This window comes from Grus americana, chromosome 5, assembly GCF_028858705.1.
Source record: "Grus americana isolate bGruAme1 chromosome 5, bGruAme1.mat, whole genome shotgun sequence".
Taxonomy (NCBI): Eukaryota; Metazoa; Chordata; class Aves; order Gruiformes; family Gruidae; genus Grus; species Grus americana.
The window spans coordinates 27,628,828-27,648,289 of record NC_072856.1 but is presented as its reverse complement, the minus strand read 5'-3'; the positions used below and the strand labels follow the sequence as shown (position 1 = coordinate 27,648,289).

Here is a 19,462-nt window from a genome sequence, read left to right as displayed (position 1 = left end):
CACAACTGATGAGAAAGATTTGAACCTATCGGTCTTAGCCCCACACTCCTAATTTGCAGTTAGCATTTGCAATGCAGGACAGCAAGCTTCAACACAGGAAGCAGGAAAAGGACCAGATAAAATCCACACCCAACTTCCTATTTCTAGCCAGATAAAGACAGTAGAAATGCAAATGAGACATGGGTTTTCCAGCAGCAGCCCCCCATCAGGATCTGAAGACAACTTTTCACTGCCTTCCAGCAATAAAATAAAATAATAATGAAAAAAAAAAAACCAAACCACAAAGAACTTCAATGTTACATTATAAACCTAGAATACAGAAAACAGCAAGAGATCACTCCAGTTACTTGGAAAGGCACGCGTCAGGTCGAGAGACTTGGTACTTGCTGCAAAGCCCTGGGACTCTACAGAAGGCAAGAAATCCTGTCCTCTCTGGCACAAAGTTGCTTGGCAACCATTTGTCTTATTCAAGAACAGTTATTAAATCTCTTAAACTTTAATTAATTCCCCAGGTTACTGAGTCAAAAGCTCTAACCTTCAACACTGCTAGATATTAGGAATCCCTTGGCTCCCCAGAAAGTTATCATACTTCAATCCTGCCTCACCAAATCCTCTCTCCTGCTCCAAATATGTAAGTCAATATACCTAAAAGCAGCTAATCCAGAACAAATGGTACAACAGCTTTATGAGATATACCTGAAGTCCTATACCTATGAGGTATACCTATCACATCATATATAAGCTGATTTTATTACTTCTGGAGGGAAAGGCAGACAAAATTAGCAGAAGGGATATTCTACCTATGCAGTCAGCTGGCCTCTTTCTAAACCACTGGCTCAGAGTTCAGAGCCTGGGTTACTGCCACAGCAATGCCAACATGCTTTTTAGAAATCTGCTCTTCAGAGCTGCTTATGCAGAGCACTCCAAAACCAGCAGTCTGCAAGCAGCCTGGATATGCCGAGGCTGCCAGCCTTCTGGACCATCCTGCCTAATCATTGGACTTCAATGGGGGAGAAAGAGCTCCCAGAGCACACAGATCCTGGCAGGGCCACAATCCAGGAAACAGCAGCCACCTCCTTACAGATGCGAGCAACCTACACACAATGCAAGTGGCTTGTTTGATGCCATTTCCCTGCAATGCCTATGGTGTCCTGGTAACATGCACACAAAAATAATCATCAAACTCATCTACCCTGTCAAAAGTCTTGGTGCCTATATACTACACATGTCACCCTCTTTCCCAGCCTTTCAGGGTCTATCCATTAAATGACACACCAAAATCAGAGCTACAAGGGAAGATGAGCAGTGCATGCTGCATGGCCCAGCAGGCTCTGGTAGAAAGGAGCCTCCAAGTATTCTCCAGCCATATTTCTCTTCTCACCTTTTGAAAGGCTGGCAATTGCCTGAGACGAGCATTGACTTAGAGGGATCACCTTCAGAACGCAGCCAGCAGCTGCGCTGAAGGAAATCAAAACATATACCAACCAGAGGGACCAGAAGGGTGTGGAAGCAGGAGCAGGACACACATCGTAGTGAGTCTGTCAGGAGTCCCTCTGCTTGGCTTGGGAACAGCACTTTGGGGAATCTACAGTTCTCACCTCTACACCCTATCTGATCCTTGAAATAAATACTTGAAGAGCCTTGCTCTACCAGGTACCTGGCACCTCAGATGAGAACTGGCATGTGTTACTTCAGTAAAACACAAACCAACAGTTGCCTGAGCCACACGATGGCCAGGTATCTGGGTAAAAAGACTTCTTATTGGCCTCACAGCCCTGTGATTTTACCTGAACAGCCTGCAACTCCAGTCCATGAAGCAATAGGAGCTGCTGCTGCTTTAGGAGCACCTCCTTCACCAGAAGGGCTCCCTAGGAAGACCAGTAGGTAGCGGGTTGTGGGGAGCAGGATGACAAATGCACTCCATTAAACACAGTCCCCAGGACCCTCTCTGAGGCTGCACTGTCCGAGTTGAACGGTCTCAGCCAAGACGGCCTTTCCAGCAGAGTCTTCCAAGACCAAACTCAGCTCCTGCATTATCTCACACTGAGGCACACAAGCCACATACTAGGGCCACATTCAGACCAGGTGGACAAAGGTAATTCAGTTAACAGTAACTGCTAAAAGCTACGAACAGGTGGATATAAATATATATAGTAGGCAAAAAACCAAAACAAGGCAACATGCAATCGCATGAGATCCAGATGGACCATCTCTGTGCTTAGTGCTCCAGAGAACAACAATATCTGTATTGAAACAAGAGTACTAAACACAAATAAAATCTATTATTTAACTAACTCATTCTAGACTGAGCCCTTGAGGCCCAAGTTACAGATCCAAATGCATTTGGTACTGACAAATGGGTTCAATAATAGATACACTGCTATAATAATCAATAAAGTGTCCCACGTGTGACACTGGTAGTGTAACCTACTGTCCCCCAGGAACGCACAGATAAATATTTTTAAAGTCATGCTGCACTCTATCAAGTCAGGTGCCACATTCATAGCTTTTGCCACCCAAAGCCCCAGAAGAGAGACAGACTATTTGTTTTCAGTAAGCCCAAAATGTAAGGTGGCCCAATATCCTACCACGGTAAATACTGAGTTTGGGAGCAATTCTGTTCAGAAGGATAAACATAATCCATGGATGAATAGAAGCAGCTCTCTTACAGGGAACTGCTAGCCACTAAACATCTAAGTTTCCAACAGAGAAACATGCAAAGAGAGAACAGAAATGCATATTGCTCACATCTCCTTTTGAAACATTTCAGTAGATCACACTTGACTCCTGAATCCTTTCTGGAGCTTACAGCACCCTCTTCCTCTCCCACCTCCCCCCATTTTTGCTACCCAGATATATAACAGGCTAACACTAGGCTCTGTGGAAGCAATTGCTCCACTATCTCTGTCTAGACAATATGAAATTGTCACAAATGACATCTAAAGTACAATTAGCAGAGAAACTGCAATTTCCACTCTCCTCCCCCGCTCACAAGGAAAAAAAAATTTAAAAAAAAAAAATCACACATTATCATCCTCCAGGTTGTCAGTCAATGCTGCAATGATGAAGATTAACTCTGCTCACTCTGAGACGTGCTTCTGGCCCAGCTTGCTAAAACAGGAGGAGGGGGACTGTAGTTTTTTGTTGGTTTATTTTTTTTTATTAAAACTGCTACAAGAACATACAAATTGCCTCTGTTCCGCAGCATTGAGATCTCAGCAGACTCCTTTTCTGTCAGATAGCAGCAGCACAGAACTGCTGCTCTACACTCACTGTTACCTCGGGTGTGCAAACAACAGCAAATGCTAGCGAGGGGGGAAAGGAAGCAAGGTCCAAGTTACAGGACGCCTTTGGACAAGGGAGAGAGAAAGAGAGTGCACACACACAGGACACTACAAGCAGAAAAGGGAAATTTCTCAGGAACAAAGCAGCTGAATGACAGAAGCTACAGCTTGAGGGGAAAAAAGTCATGAAGCAATCTCCTCACAGCACATCATCCTTTGGACTATACCCACACTCTCCCCACGGGGGTGAGGATCACCACCAAAGCCTCTTGGGACAGAGTGATTCATCTCAGCAGGCTTTGAGAAGATACTTAAATGCAGCAAATTTAACTTCTCAGTAACGGTTTCTAATGATATGCAATTTCTACACCACGTCTTAGATTTGCTGTCACAGCACACACATTACTGAGTAGCACTACTCCAAGCGACACCGAGGGAAGGGCTTTCTTCCCCGTCCAAAAGGGAGGCGCTAACAAACAGCATGGAGACTTAGTTTCCTTAAAATCGAAAGGACGTTCAGTCAGCTGCCATCCTCCTAAGCTGCTGTTGCACACCAACAACCAGAGCAAACCAGTAAAATGAAGCACTCGAATGAGAGCAAGCGCACCTATCCCTCCCATAGTGCCAGCCTTCAGCTCTGAAGAGAGCTTAAAACAGAGCAATTCATAGTTATCCTTTGAAGCAGAAGTTTATTGACAACTCCGGCAGGTTCTGTTGGTTTTCTCCTCTGGTTTGGTATCTTCCCTGGAAAGGCTTTTATATTCCTACTGCCCATTTGGAAGTGAAATTACTGCACTACTTCATATTACATCCCTTTTTCAGCCCTCTGAATTACAGCCAGCAGTCAGTTCTCCTGCGCCGCTCCTCCCTATGAACGTGCTCCTGTGGTTCCTCATAGGAACGTAAAGAACAGCAAGTTTAAAACTAGATTCCCTTCAGTCATCTTCCTCTTATGGCAAGGCAATGTTTAACCTAAAGATAACAAGAAAGCTGAAGCATGAAGACAGCTGAATGCTCTCCAGCTGCCCAACAGCACAGCACTGCTACTCTCTCTCAAATCCTAAGCTCGATTATTAACTGTTAACAAGCCAAATTAATTCTGGGAGATCAATTATAGCCTCAATAAAACATCAGAAAAATATTCTAAACAAAAATCTTAACCAATCCAATGTACTGCCTGGGGTTTTTTCTTCCCTCTTCCCTTTTCTTAGAAGAATAGGGAAAAATTACTTCAGACATCTCTTTACGGTGTTGCCTACTTTGAAAGACCAAACTGAAATCACGTAAGGAGAAACCATCAAGTGTTTGGTTCCATAGCTTCATTTTCCATAAAAGTTTTGTAGTTCTTGTCAAACAGAAAAACACTATTGCTATCACCAGTTTCATATTCAAGCTTAAAATAAAAAAGCAATCTGTATGCAGATCTAGAGATTGCTTGAAAAGATGATTTCTAAAATTAAGTCCTTAACATAATCTACTCTGATACCTCTAAGCTAACATTTCTAGACTGCTTCAGCTTTCACATGATTACGGTTAGACATGTTTAGCCTGGCATCAAGATGTGAATTAAGACAGGTCAGAAGCAGATGATTAGAAGAGAAGAAACAAACAAGATGGTCAAACTTTACAGTTGTAACCGTCTACAAGTGATAATTACCCTGAGAATTTCACTACTGATGAAAACCTCAACACTCACTTCTGCAGTTCTCCAAGTTAGCTCCTCCATCTCCTTGTTCACATCTTTGCCATACAACTCATCCTCCGTGAGGAACAAGAGTTGGTGGCTGCCTTTCTTATGAGTATCCAAGGCCTGTTAGGCATTCTTTTCATCACCTTTTTTTTTTTTTTTAAATAAAGTTATTCTACATAATGAACACTCTTTGCAAGAAAATTTCCTTTCTTTAGGGAAAGCAGTGACAGCAAAGATGCAATATGTTCCAAACATGGCCTTTGTAGAACACCTTGACCTGTCTGTGAGAAAGAACTTGTGCTAACTCTGAAGGGCAACCAGGGACAGAGAAGACATCCTTCCCAGCTGGAGGTGTGGAGTTGTCAGAGAAGCAGGTCTGATATAGGACAGAAGTTATCACTAAAAAGTTTTTTTCCCCCTTCACTGATTCTGGGTAAGAATCCTGCAGAAAACAAGCTGTAAGGATTTCTCAGTCAGAATACAGACAGCACATCAGGTCTTCAGCCAGGATGGGAAGGAGTCCAAGGAAAAGGGGCACAATTACATGAAAGAAAGAACTGTAGGTAAGAGTTCAAACAGCTGAAACAAGCATTGGGATTTGAGTTCTCCTGATCACAAGGCAGGGAGCAGAGTTTCAAGAACACAGTTTACCCTTTAACATTTACCTAAATCAGTTTAACTAGAAAGCGATACTACATGATGAATTGTGCTATTACTGCATCTCTGCTCTCGGACTAGGAACTTCAACTTCCATTTACCACCTGATGCCACAAGAGCTACACAGCGCCTTTGGACATCATCATAGGGAAAGTCAGTGGCTCTGAGGAAGATGACAGATCTTTTAAGTGGAGCCAGGGTTGCACTGATAATCTATTACTTCACCTGCTGACAAAGGCCATGCATCAGAACAAAAGATGAGCTAACATTATGCAGAGGTCCTTGTCATACGGCACCCGGGGAACGATTAATGTGTTATTTCAACAGGCAAGAGGAAACACACATCCATGATACACATTAAAAGGGTCAAGAGCAGTGATGACAGCATTGATGAGTTTGGCAATAACTCCAACATGAAAAGAATGATGAAAGATCTTACACTTTCATTTTGCAGGGGCAAAACTTGAGGGGTGGGGAGGGGAGAAGAAATTTAAATCAGCTCAAGCTACTGCATGTGCTATTTTGCTCTACACTGGCAGTTTTATAGCAGTGCTCCAAATGGGGCAGGCACCTCAGCCAAACTGAAGACAGACATCGCATTCCTCCACCTAGACCCTTAACGACATGCAATTATATTAGAAATTCAGCTAGAGGGAAACAGTTCCTCGTCATCATAGTTATGATAACAGGCTTGAAAGCATGGCCAGAACATAGCCAACACAGTGAACTCCCTCAGCCTGCAGACAGCTTTACTCTTCCGAGGGCTCTTCTACCTACCTTCCCATGTATAATGTCTGCTTTAAATTCTCCTCGTTCTGGGAGTTCCCAGCACCACAGATTGTGTGGACAGCAGAAATCTCTGCTTACCCACGCACGCAGATCTGCGTCAGCTTCTGGGATAATTACATAGGGCTCCTGCTTCTCCACAGGGAATTGAAGAGGAGGTGTCTTTCCTGAGGGGGCAGAAGCCATACCGTTATCTCCATAGGCTTCTAAGACTATGAAAACAGAGGTCCCACCACACATCAATCACTTCCTTTAAAATGCTCTTGTTCAGGCTGGAGTAATGAAGAGATTCAGGTCAACAGATGACCAGCAGGGCAGTTCAGCCACTTACCCCAGCCCTCCCATTTCACAAAGACAGGGGAAGGATTTGATACTAATACATTTCAAGCAGAAAAATGAGTCAGTTTCCTGGCAGATAATGAACCCTGTTTATTCACAGCCTTCAGTTCCAGCAGGTGCTTTCTCAAGAAGAGCAAGGGAGGGGGTCAGTTACATCATCACGCAAACAGCCATTTGGCACAATCAGTTAAATATGTATGTGGAAAATGTTTAAAATGCATGTTAGCTATTCAACAGACCAGAACAGCTCAACTGGAGAAATCTAGAGTCATCACTATTTTGGTTACAGTTGTATTACTGACTCAGATCACAGGTCCCTCTTTCTCCTCTTGCTCCAGGACCAGAAAGTAGCTGCATGCTGCTCTACAGCAAGTTCTGCAGCCCAGATTCTGTAATAAGCAGCAAATAATTGGATGAGGGCACTTTGTCCCCAGGCACACCGTGCTATGTGCATTTATAAAGAGCGTGAAGAATGAGTGCATGCCGGCAATATATGTAAGGGACTGCACATCTAACAGTTAGGGCTTGTGTTAGTGTAAGAGGCACCACTATACTGCCAAAACCTCCAGCTCCTCCCCACACTCAAGCAAGCTACACAGAGATCTTAGTTGAGCAAGCAGGCCTGAAATAGAAGGTCTGAGGGCCTGCCCAAAAGTTGTTTCTTGGCAAAAGCAAACCAAAACCAAACTTAAGAGATTATTTTAACATTACTTATCTAAAGCCAGACAACAAGCTCTAGGAATCACAGCTAGATAGTTTAAGCATGTCAAAGACCACCATTAATCATAAGTTGAACATCATCCCCTAGACAGAATATTACAAGTACATGAGCTCAGTGGACATAAGTAAAAAATGAGAACAAGAGCAACTGTTCCAGGTCAAGTCAGCTTGTCTGGACATGCTGCCCACTCTGCAGCAGCTGGATCAGAAGGCTGCAGGGAAGCCACTGTGCAGACAGCACAGGAGACAGACAACCTAACAAAGGGCAGCTTTCAAGAGAGGGAAGCTATTCACACTTCTTCCCTATCTGTAGGAAAGCTAAGAACTGGTATGTTTTATAGTATCCTCAAATAGCTATCTGTTTGAAGTCAGCTGTCTTTCAACTTCTAAGTAATCTGTCTTTACATAATATCTTTGTTGTATGGTCATCTCCTATAGGCCTTCCTCAAAAGAAAGAAAAAACAAACAAAATAACCCACAAACAAAAAACCTCACAACAAACCCATCCCAAAACAACGCACCCAACTCTAGATCTCATTACTCCTCAGTAGAAACAAAAAAGCAAACCAGTTTGGAAAAATGTACCTCTTCCAACCTCATTAAGAAACATCACTGGAATCCAATTTCAACAAGTTCCCTTGATGCCATGCTGGAGCAAACACAGAGCAAAGTCCCAGAACAATCCCACAGACACCTGTAGGGAAACAGGGAAACAGGTCTCTCTTTCCTGGAGACTGCAGAGAAACAAAGTTTACCTATTTCTTTTATAGGTGAACTCCTCATTGCTAGGCCTGGACTACCAAAAAAAAAAAAAAAAAAAAAAAAGGGGAGCTGTTTGACTGAGGAAACACCATGAAGGTATTTGAGAAAGCAGAGTTATTTCTATACCTGCTTAATTTGCAAGCCAAGCTGCTGCAAGAGTAACATGGGGAAAAGAATCTCTTTGTGTGTGCTACAGTTATTGCTGTATATTTAAATTCAGGCCAAGAAAAAGAAAAAAAGGCTTAAGCCTTTTTGCAAGTTTGGTGAAGGCTGTGCATGCTCAGCTTTCCAAAGTACTCAGGGAAACTCAGCAGCGAGGAGTGACCTCTATTAGTTACTGCAAGAGGGAAAGCACAAGGCATCATTTTTTCCCCCACCAACTCTGAGTAATGAAGTAAAAGGGCTCCAGCAACCTTACATTAATCTTAACTCAGGAAACCAGCAAAGGCAGGGGGAGGAACCTTTGTGCAAGAAAACAAGCACCTCTTTCACTTGCTCTTCTCCATAACTACTACCAGTGGATTCAAGAGCTCAAACTTCTGCCACGTCAGTAAAAGAAAGTCTTTCCTGCCCACACGGAGATGAAAAAAACCACAAAGCTGGAAGGGTGGCAGGAATAACCTCAGAGCTCACATAGACATCAACTGGCCATTTAGATATCACGGCAGCCTCTCCTGCAGTTCAGGCTGTGGTTACATCCTCGTGATAAAACTTACTTGTATTTTCCATTTTTAGAAAAGGTCAAACAAAGAATACTTGCCAAGTCTGTCCACAACCTGCACATCTCACCCATCACCACAGCTAATTATCACATCTAAATGTTCTTCTCACCTTCAGATTATTGCTTTACTTTGTTTGGCACTGACAAATTAGGTCTGTGTGTCCAGGCTAACATTTCCAGAAATCATTCCCCCACCTCACAGTTTTGGCCTTCTCCCCTCAAGCCCCTCTTCCCAGCCACAGACTTGAACCTCTTGTCTCTGCTTGCAAATCCCCTCATAACTTCTATTTACCCCACTGTTCCTCACTATCTACTGAGATATTACTTATCTCTAGCACCATTGTTTTCAAGACTTGTTAGAAACATCTTTGGAATTATTTCTTACCAAGCCTGAAAACAGAACAGCATAAATTTTTCCAAAACTATCACCTTACACATGGAAACTACAAGGCTGCCAGAAAATCCTTCTTTCCACAGCACGGGTAAGGTCTACACACCATAAGTTTAAACAAAATACTGAGCTCAAACTGCAAATGCCAGGACACCAGGCTAGCAAGGTTTCCATAAATAATGGGCCTGAACATCAGGCGGGGGGGAGAAATAATATTGGGTAGGTCCACGTAGACTCGGCACAGGCCATGTTCCCACTGATGTGCAGTCTGAGCAGCCAGCATCATACTGCTGCCTCTCTTCTCCACGGCTCAGAGGTGTGCCCTCCTCCTCCTCAAGTCCCCCTTTTTCAGTGAACTCGACACATCGCTGCCACAATAGATACTAAAGACTTGAATAAGCAAGCCACAACTGCTGTGAGCAATTAGGAAAAAATAGTAACAACGTGGGGTTTGTGAAACAAGGAACAAAACAAGACGGAATACACTAGGTATGTGTTCTGTCTCCACCACAAGATGCATTTTGTAGTTGTAGGTAAGGCAATTCCCTCCTGCTTTAGTTCCCTCCCCCAAAAAAACTAAAGGGAGCAGCACTACCCTCTTCTCTTATTTTGACAGTAAATTTCAGACACAGAACTGTCTCTGTAGGCAACTCTGTACCCACAGCAGGGGGCAAGGAAATGTTCTGGTTGTTTTGGTTTTAAGGCTAGGATATGAGTGACATGCGCCTTTTCACTCAGTGCTTTACACAGTGAGAAAGCTACTGTAAGTCAATATATGCAGAGATCTGAACAGCCTGGTCATTTAGATCAAAACCAGAGCAGCACATCAGAAGCTCAGGTTCCAGCAGGAACTCAAGAACAAGCTACAAAAGTGATGATACTCTTTTCCATTTTACATACAGCACTCACCATTGCTGGGCAGGAATGGGAGCGTTCTGACCCTGTCAATCTACTTTAACCACAGATTGGTCCCAGCTTAACCACAAGTCAACAGCATATCTGCAATTTAGAACCGGAAGAGTCATCCCCTCATGGCCATGAGTAAGCTATGTCTATTTGCATCAGGAAAAAACCCCAAAACAAAACAACCAAACATATTCATGACCTTCTTATGGAAAAGCCCAAAAATTTAGATAATAGCTCATAGCATACTTGAACAAGAAAATAAACACAGTGCCATGGAAAAGGTGACTGCCCAGACTCCAGTCAACATCTGCCAAACATTCCTCCAGAAAATAAATCCCGTATTATGGAAGCATCCAAAGGATGGATGAGCAACCATTTAAATGCAAACAAACCCTCTGACAAGGCAGACTACAGATAAAGGTCTGCTCCAAGCTTGGTAGGCAATGAGCAAGAAGTGAGACAATTTCTGCAAAGTTGGTCCTTCACAGCTTTAACTCATGGGCATTTGCATGTCAGAAAGACAAAATACCTGCTTCACCTGAGACCCACATGTATCCCTTTCAAACCCTTACAAAAGAAGAGGATAAGCTGCTCCCTTACTTGCATTCTGTATCAGAGCCATTTCCCCTCAGGATCCCCATTCATGCCTTTCCCCAAACACTGAAGAACCTGCAAATGTATGGTAACTAAGGAGATAAGCTGCCATTTAGGTCTGGGGGAGTCCTCAAGCTACCTTGTTTTCTTTATACAAGAACTCAGAAACTTTCTGGTTTTGCAAGGAGACGGACAAGCAAAGAACAGAAGCAACATTACCCCCTTGTGGCAGCAAAGCAATATGGAAATTGAATAAATCCTCAGAAATTCAAAAGGGAAAAGGCTAGGTGTTTCTTTTCATATCTGTTGTATGTATAGGGCGCTATGTGCTGCCAGAAAGGCCATCAAGACGTGATATGAGCTGGAGTCACTGTACTGCCCAGGCAGGTGAGAATGGTACCACCGCTTCCACCTTGTTGCACCTGGTGTTACTTCAGGCCTTTACATGCCTGACAAGAGCAAGGCACAGAGGTCTGCATTTGGCTAACAGGGGAAATCACAGGTAAAGCATTTATACCTTTGCTAAGGGAAAGGGAATGCAGCCAAACTCATTCGCAATGTATAGCGCCAATGACTGGATCACATTCATAATCCTATAGCTTTCTCATCTCACCTAGACAGAAATCCCAGATTGCTAAATACCATGTAATCTTAGCTCAGGAAAGATGACTGGGTAGCAAGAATGCAGGTAGGAGGGACCTCAATCCTCAGACAAGAGCCAGCAAAGTGAAAGACAAAAATTTCACCCTGGACCCTGTCACAAGGTTCCAGGGAAGCTGGTCTGTCTGCAAGTGACACTTGTGCACACTGCATCCAACAGACTAGAATACACCAAAAAGCAATGCCTTTGGTCAGCTGTGCAACTTCTACAGGTCAATTATTTGCAGAGCACTGTGGACTCTGCACTCTCATACACTCACAACCAAAATAAAGGAGTTTATACAAACGTCCCCAGACAATACAAACTCCCCCAACTCACATACGCTCCTTCCTACTTGAGTGCATGGCAAAACCATCACCCGGGACAGTTCAAAAGACTTCTCAGATTTTCAGATGACTACAATAGTCTATTTTGTCTGCCAAACTAAATAGGTGACGCAAGGCAAAAACATTATGCATTCAAAAGACACAAGCACAGAAGTTACTCATACCACAGCCTACAGAACTTGACCTCTGGAATGAGTGCAATGGAGTGGTTAGAGGAGTTTAACATAATTGCCAGACAAAGCTTCTTAATGGAAGAATAAGGATAATACGTGTTTCCTCATGAAACACAGGTTTAATGAAACCTGCCCAGCAAAAGGACAGGGCTCGTCTTTCATTTGCAGTAATTCATTCAAATCTCTATTTTGACTAGACAGGTAAACAACATCAGAATTGCCACCTTAGTATATTACACACAGCTAAATCTTGAATGCTTAGAGGACGAGTTTCCCTTTGTGTATTTCTTCCCCTTTTCTAGGGATTGTTTCATAGAATAAGGTTTGCAATATGTCAACATGGACATACATGGCACTACTTGCTCCTTGCATCTATGCCAGAACCAAGAAACACCACTAGATTTAAAACCAGAGGATTTTCTTTTTTGTGAAATAACACACTAGTTCTGTAGATACCACTTGTGTCATATTAAAATAGCCAAAGAGGTGGCATTTGGACATCTGGATCAGTTCTGTACCTGTCATTAATTGATCAGCTGAAACATATTTCAGTGGAGACCACTGCTAGGATTTCAAATATCATCTTCTCAAGAAGGTAGCACTAGCTCCTCGCAAGCAAGCAGCTGACTAGAAGAATCCTCTTTCATTCCCTCTTCAACTTTTCATTATCAGCCTGAATCGGCTCACACAACAACAATGGCTTAAAGTACTTACAGGAGCTCTTCGCTTACTAAGATTACAGTATTAACACAATGCTTCCTCAATCCATTTTTTAATAAACAGGAAGTTATAGAAAAATTAAACTAGTTGTCATCTGTTGCTTGATTAGCTTTCCTTCATCCACATCTTGCCAATAGTTTCCATCACCAGTTTTATGCAGCACATTTCACATGACAACTTCAGGGACTTCTGAGGCTCTTTTCACTTTGATGTTAGAGGTGAGGCAAAGATAGATCCACAGGGGAAACCCCCCTACATTTGAATTAATGTGATCAGCCTGGAGAACCTCAGAAAAGCTGAAGCTCAGTCTCGCCAACTTCTGCTTAAGGTAGACCATAAACCTTCCCTAATTTCATGCCTCACTGATACAGCTTCAAGAAGCACATAGCTCAACCTGAATGTGATGGGACTGCTGTACTGCTGAGGCTCTTGGTGACATGTTCCTCCTAATAGAGGTGCCAGAGCTGTTAGTCAGGAACAGCTTCATTACATGCCTATTAATCCCTTCATGATTAGCCCAAGATAATTAGCCCAGCACCATCAGAAAGAGCAGAATTCTCTCCCTACCCAGCTGACATAGCTGCATCAACAGAATTCAAAGAGGAAGAACCTTCATTAAACTACCTATTAACTTAATTGACTCTCTATGGCAATATCTTCCCAGCAAGCTACTTCTCAGCCAGGCAAGCCAGGTCAAGGAATGGATCCTACCTATGGACAGGGAATGAGAACATACACACAGAGTTTCCAGATGCAATTTTTATCTTAAGTTTTTCAGCTGGTCTTTGAATACAGAGCTCAATTGCCCAATGAGGACATCTAATGGAGAAACAAAGAAGAACAGAATATAAAACAGGTTACAAGCAAACACGTGCATGTCCCCCAACACTAAGAACTAACCTGAGGTCCACAGGCACAAAATTACATGGATTGAAAGCGCATATGCAGTTATCACTTGTGCCTTCAGGCTTGAGGGATTACCTTCCCTCCTCTACTTCCCCAGCACTTTTCAGCATTACACAGCTTACATCCCATGAACCACAGTCACCATCTTTGCACGCTTCTGCAGCTGCAAAGGTTAATAGACAGTTCGGCCTCTGCTGTGCAGGAGTGGTTCCAGCACTTCCAGTTGTGAGAGAACACCCTAGGTCCAGAAGACAAGAAGGCTGGGCCTAAGCATGTTCACTCTATGCAAAAATCATGTAAGTGGGTGCTTGCTGACCTGTTATTGCTCTATAAGGAAAAATATAACAGCTAGTTTGAGAAGGGAAAAAAAAATTACACCTGCAGGATATAGCTATCCCACATGCAGGGCTCCTTTTAAGGGTAAAGATTTCATAAAGCTCCCCACAAGTCCACCCAACGTGTTTAACAGGAAAGGAAATGCAGTTTTACTTCAAGGAAACTGCCATGAGCATTTAATACCAGACTACTCACTGCTCTCAGCTTCCTTACCTCACCACTCTACAGTTACCTTAACTTCTTAGTTAGAAGGGCAGCAGAAGCCCCTGCCATGCCTGTTCTTGAGAAAGGCCTGAAAACAGAAGCAGGAGACTGGGAAAACAAGAGTCCCTATGAGCTTCTCAGCAACCTCTGCCAAAAGGGTTTCACTAAAGGTTTCATCTTATAGGAATTCCTCCGGCATTAAGCCACACTTTGAATTAAACACTCCAAATTAACATCTCGGCAAAAAGCACCTGTTTGCACAGGCAACCAGGTAGGCCAGTAACCCTGCACAGATGCTAAAGCCACTGAGCAGGCAGCAGCAGCCACGATGGGCCACAGGCCAAGTGGCCCAGAGATTTAGTCACAGGACTCCAGCTGTTAGGCAGCAACCCATCCAGCTCCTGCACACTGGGGTGGACTGAGTTACATGCCTCAGGGCATTTTTAAATTATACAACTCCCACAGAAAAGATCGCATCTACAGATCCCACCACACTTCACTGTCCAAATATGTGCTGATCTCCTGATCAATAAAAAGGTTATTTTCCCCCATTATTTCTGACACTACAGGGACTCAGCCCAGAAAACAAGCAACACAGTGGACACACTGAGCCTTTACAGGTATTTCAAAAGAAAAACAATGCAAGACTTACTCAAGTGCCATTTTAAAGCTAAATTTGTCAGCTCCTTTTCACCTCTCTGCCCTTTAAAAGGGGACTAGAGGGTATCTGATTTAAATTAACGGCAGGTAAGTCCAGGCCCAAGAAAGAAGTAGTTACCATGTAATCAGCTTGAGACTGTCATTATGGCAGGCTATAAAAAAAAACTGGGGCAAGGATTTAGAAGCAGATTAATAATTTCATGACCACCACCACTTATTTGCTATGCAACTACAGCAACAAGAAAGGCAGCCACTGTTCCAGCCTGAGTATAATCAGCTTATCTGCAGGAAGAAGGAAAGAATTCCCTTTCCTCAGGCACTCCTGCGTACAAAGCCTCCTCAGTTACATCTGCATCCAACCTGGAAACTTTGCTTTCCTACAGCACAAAGCATCTATTTCTGAGAAACAGCAGGACTGGATTGCACACAAACCACTTGACAGAGAGGATGTCAAACTGAAACCCAGTAGGGAAACCTTATCCAAAGCACCAATGTAGCTGAATCATCTACAGAAGCCAGTGGAGACACTTTCACACGAAGCACAGGTCCTTCCTGGGGCAAGTTTGATTTGTCTCGTTCTCTTTCCTGTAACACATCTGAAGTATTTTAAAAAAAAATCCTCCCAAAAAAAGAATCACCGTTTTAAAAGAGAATACAGTAGAGCCTAAATTTTTCAGCGATCAGCATGTCCCCAGCCAGCTCACCCTAGATTCAGGTCAATGGGAGCCACTTTCAAAACTTACCTCTTTATCAAGGCAAGCAAACTGCACACGCTTGACCGAACACTCGCAAATAAAGTGTATGCCCAAACCACTTTGACTTTTGTTGCAAAAACAAATGGCAACACCAAGGAAATAATTGTTAACCCTTCCAACTTAACAACTACAACCTCAACCAGTCACAGCACTCAAGAAAGCAACTCTCACTACTTGTGCCCAATTTTCCATGCCTACCTTGGGCAGATTTTCCATGTGCAGCACACGCGTGGGACGGGGCACAAAGGACAGCACAGCACACCCTGTGTTCCCACCCTTCTGCAGTGTCTGAGAAACACCAGGAGCACAGATAACCCCAGAGATCTGCTGCCAGAGCCCACACTTTTGCCTGTCTGTACTACCATCCTCCTTTCCCATTGAGAGGTCTGGCATTTGTCCTTACAGCCATCCTCAGAACCTATGTGCAGCATGACAATGGCAGCTATATAAGACATCAACACGACATCTCAATTTTCATCTACATAAATAGCACATGACCACATGAGAAAAGGTTTTTAACTCTGAAAATACTGAAAAACTCAGACTAGATGGGAAAGGTTTAAGAAAAAATAGAGGAGGAAGGCCAAGCATGTATCTTACCTCCTGAGTGAATCCTCCTCTGAGCTTTCCTCAGGCATTTCCTGGTTTAAGGCCTCCTGTGATACATTCCCAGGTCTGCTTGAAGCCGACTGGCTGTAAACTCTTTCCCAGTGCCCCGTCTCCTGGTTAAAGACCACTCCCACGGTCCTCTCCTCCTGCGGGGTGGAAGAGCTGCCCAGCTGCAGCCTGCTAGAGGCAGGAGCTCTGCCCTCGGTTCTCTCTGCAGGCTGCACCTGGCTGGTATTTGGAGGCACACCCTCAAACGTGCTTTGGACCTGCCCTGGTGTGTAGCTAGGCGTGCTTCTTTCCCAGCGCAGCGTGTCATTGTTAAAGGTCAGCAGGTTATGACAAGCGCGACAGCGGTTCAGGTGACCCCGGGACAAATTGGAATTGTTTTCACTGCTGTGTGGAGTCTGCTGATGGGAGGGACCCGGCCGATCAGGCTCAATGTTGTTGTTGAGCATTTCTTGAGCCTGTTGTGACTGGCTGGGCTCCCCACCAATCCCCTGATCTAACTCCTGAAGCCGGTCATATTCCAGGAAGAATCGCCTCAAATCACACTGGAGCTCATTACGGATGCTGGCCGGATTGCTCGGGCCAGCGCCACTACCACTGTCCGCCTCAGCCCCTGGGGCCAGAAAGCCTCTCCCTTCTGTTGCAGAGGTATAGACCGATGCCTGGGAACCTCCCTCCTGCTGTCTCAGCACCGACAGCAAGCTCACGGAGGAGGCACTGGTCCTAGGGGGAGGCATAGCTTCCAGCTCTGGCCGAGAGCTCATGTTCAGCACTGTCCTGGACCAGTCAGACCCACCTAAGCCCGAAGCCATCTCTCTCGCAGACTGTTGGTACCGGGACTGGTGGCCTGCCAAGGTCCCACTGAGGGACCGCCGCGTGGGGCCCAGGCTAAGGTTGCGCAGGGTGTTGCCAGCAGTGCTGCTCTGAACTGTGCTGAAAGCAGAGGGCCTGTTAAGTATCCCCTGCTCCTCCTGCGCTACGGATGCCTGCTCTGGGGGTTGATAAGGCTCTGTCTGCACAGAGGAGAAGGAAGTGCCAGTGGCCCCAGAAGACGTGGAGGGTGCGTTTTCCTGGTGTGGGAAGAGAGAAGAAGGAAGTCTTGCACTAGAGCATCGGCTGCAAAGGCACAACATCCCCAGGTGCTGGCAGCACTCTGCTGTGGGATAGCTGACTCGCTCCCGGAGCCTGTTATAGACAGATGCCCTTGTGTTCTCACTGGCTGGAGGCGGAGGTGGTGGTGGTGGAGGCGGTGGAGGGGATGGGGTAGCAGAGTCTTGAACACTGTTTTGCTCTCCCACCTGTATGCCAGAGGAGCGGGAGGACAACATATGCAGGAAGTTGTGGAGGAGGGGCGTGCGCCTCACAGGCTGAGATGGAAGGATAGCGCGCTGGCGATAATGCGGCATCTCTGTGCTGTCCACGGAGATTTCCACTTCCTCATCGCTCTGCAGAAGGAAGCAACCAAAGTTCAGTCACCTCACAGCAAAATCCTATACCTCCAAATAAACAGCAGAAAGTCAGCTACCATCCCAAATAGATAAAAGGATACGATAAGTCCCTTCCTAGAGGCCTTGACTTGCTGAGACTATTTCAAAGTTCATTTTATGGATCCAGACAACCTCTTCCTAAGGCCCAGTGAGCTCTGACAATACACTGTTCATATCAAGAGAAGCATCAACATCTGAGGGTCAGCAGCTGCGGGAAGCATTTGTTAATACCTCGCGTAGCTTCAAATCCAGCAAAATGGCACAACAGAACTGAAAGAGTGGGGCCATTGGGACATCAGTCCCACTGCTAATGAGACAGGAAGGGCAAAACAAACACACTTTGGAGAGCTCTTTAATAGCCCTGCACATAATACAAGAACACTCATGTGACCAGTTAAGGTGAGACAGAACTCAGCTTAGAAGGACTTCAGGTTTTCAGAAAAGCACAAGGCTGCTTAGGAAGAGACTGGGGTTAATGTATGTAGAGCATCTTAGTCAATACAGGTACTGACATTCCCCTTACCTGCTGGTTAGAAGGGTTAACAATTGCTGTGAGCAAATAATGTCCCAAGGGATCAAACCGTACCAGCCTAAAACAAAAGCAGAGCCAGAGTATCAATCATCAGTTCACATTCCACATTGACACAAGAAGCTGGACAGAGCAGGGAAGAAAACCTCACATGAAATATTTGCAATGAGAATATTAGTACATTACCATCATCATCTTCTGAAGGACATCAAAAAGTTTAGCATTAAGAAGAAGAAAACATACTTATCTAGCTGAAGACTGCAGCTATTTTATAGTCCACAGAACCACTATACAGACGTTAAAAGCTGGAAGCAAGTACTGCTGTATCAATCAAAAAAGCCAGGAAATTTTAAGGAATATATATGTATATATTATAAATGGGAATTTGGTGCAAAGGGAGAGATGAACTTGCCTTGAATGTTACATCATTGTCTTATTTTAAATTGCTCAAAAGAAGGCATCAAGTTTCCAGCAATGCAGTCTCCTCTACAACTGCACCAAAGTTATGGCTCAGCACTCTCTTCCAGCAACTTCTGGGTTCACTCATCCTTATAGCTGACAAGTTTAATTACTAAGCTTACAAACGAACATGAAGTTGATTCTAGGCATTTATTGAGCACATGTCCGATTACAAATATGAACAACCAAGCTGATATAGTATTTCCAACTGCTTTTCTCTCTGCCCACAGGACCAGTTTGTCTACCTGCTGTGTCAAGGAGCTGCAAGCAACGCTTCCCTCCACTGCCTCAGTGCAGAGGGTGCAGCATCCCAGAGGAACCCCCCACATTCCCCAAATCCAACCACTTTTCACATACAACTGTCCTCTTCCCCTGGAAAGAGGAACTCACCTGACCCGTTCCATTTCACTAGCCGTTTTCACCACTGCAAAAGGCTCCCGACGACTCCAGTCCCAGAAATGTATCTCATTGGCAGTTGCAATCAGCAAGAGCTGAGCCGTAGGATGAAAAGCAAGCGATGCAATCGCATTGTTGCTATCTGTGAACCAGCTCTCACTTCCACCCTGAGTGAGGAGTCAAGAATCACAAGCAGTTTATCACAAAGTTTGAGATCATTAGGTTTCCATGTATGTGCCACCTCTTCAAGACTCTGTCTAGAGCACGGAAGTGACATGCTTTCTTGGCAAAAACAACAGCTGCTCTCATATGAGGTCACGTGTCATGTCTTGAACATAACTACTTGCAACAACGACCATAGATGTATTTTTGTAGGTAAACGTGT

General features: G+C 44.4%; 1 protein-coding gene across 8 annotated transcripts in view; it reads right to left on the bottom strand.

Moving 5' to 3' along the window:
- The window catches only part of AMBRA1 (autophagy and beclin 1 regulator 1), a 141,182-nt gene that overhangs the window by 108,756 nt on the left and 12,964 nt on the right, over nucleotides 1–19,462 (bottom strand). For 6 of the 8 annotated variants that reach the window (XR_008577303.1, XM_054826909.1, XM_054826908.1 and 3 more), the window contains 3 exons: nucleotides 19,072–19,244; nucleotides 18,217–18,283; nucleotides 16,192–17,651 (listed from right to left, as the gene is read on the bottom strand). Coding sequence is in view for 7 of the 8 variants with exons in the window: in XM_054826909.1 (XP_054682884.1) it covers nucleotides 16,192–17,651; nucleotides 18,217–18,283; nucleotides 19,072–19,244 (1,700 nt within the window). In the remaining variant the exon portion in view is untranslated. The remainder of the gene's footprint in view (nucleotides 1–16,191; nucleotides 17,652–18,216; nucleotides 18,284–19,071; nucleotides 19,245–19,462) is intronic. The other 2 variants (XM_054826913.1, XM_054826914.1) reach the window with 1 other exon arrangement.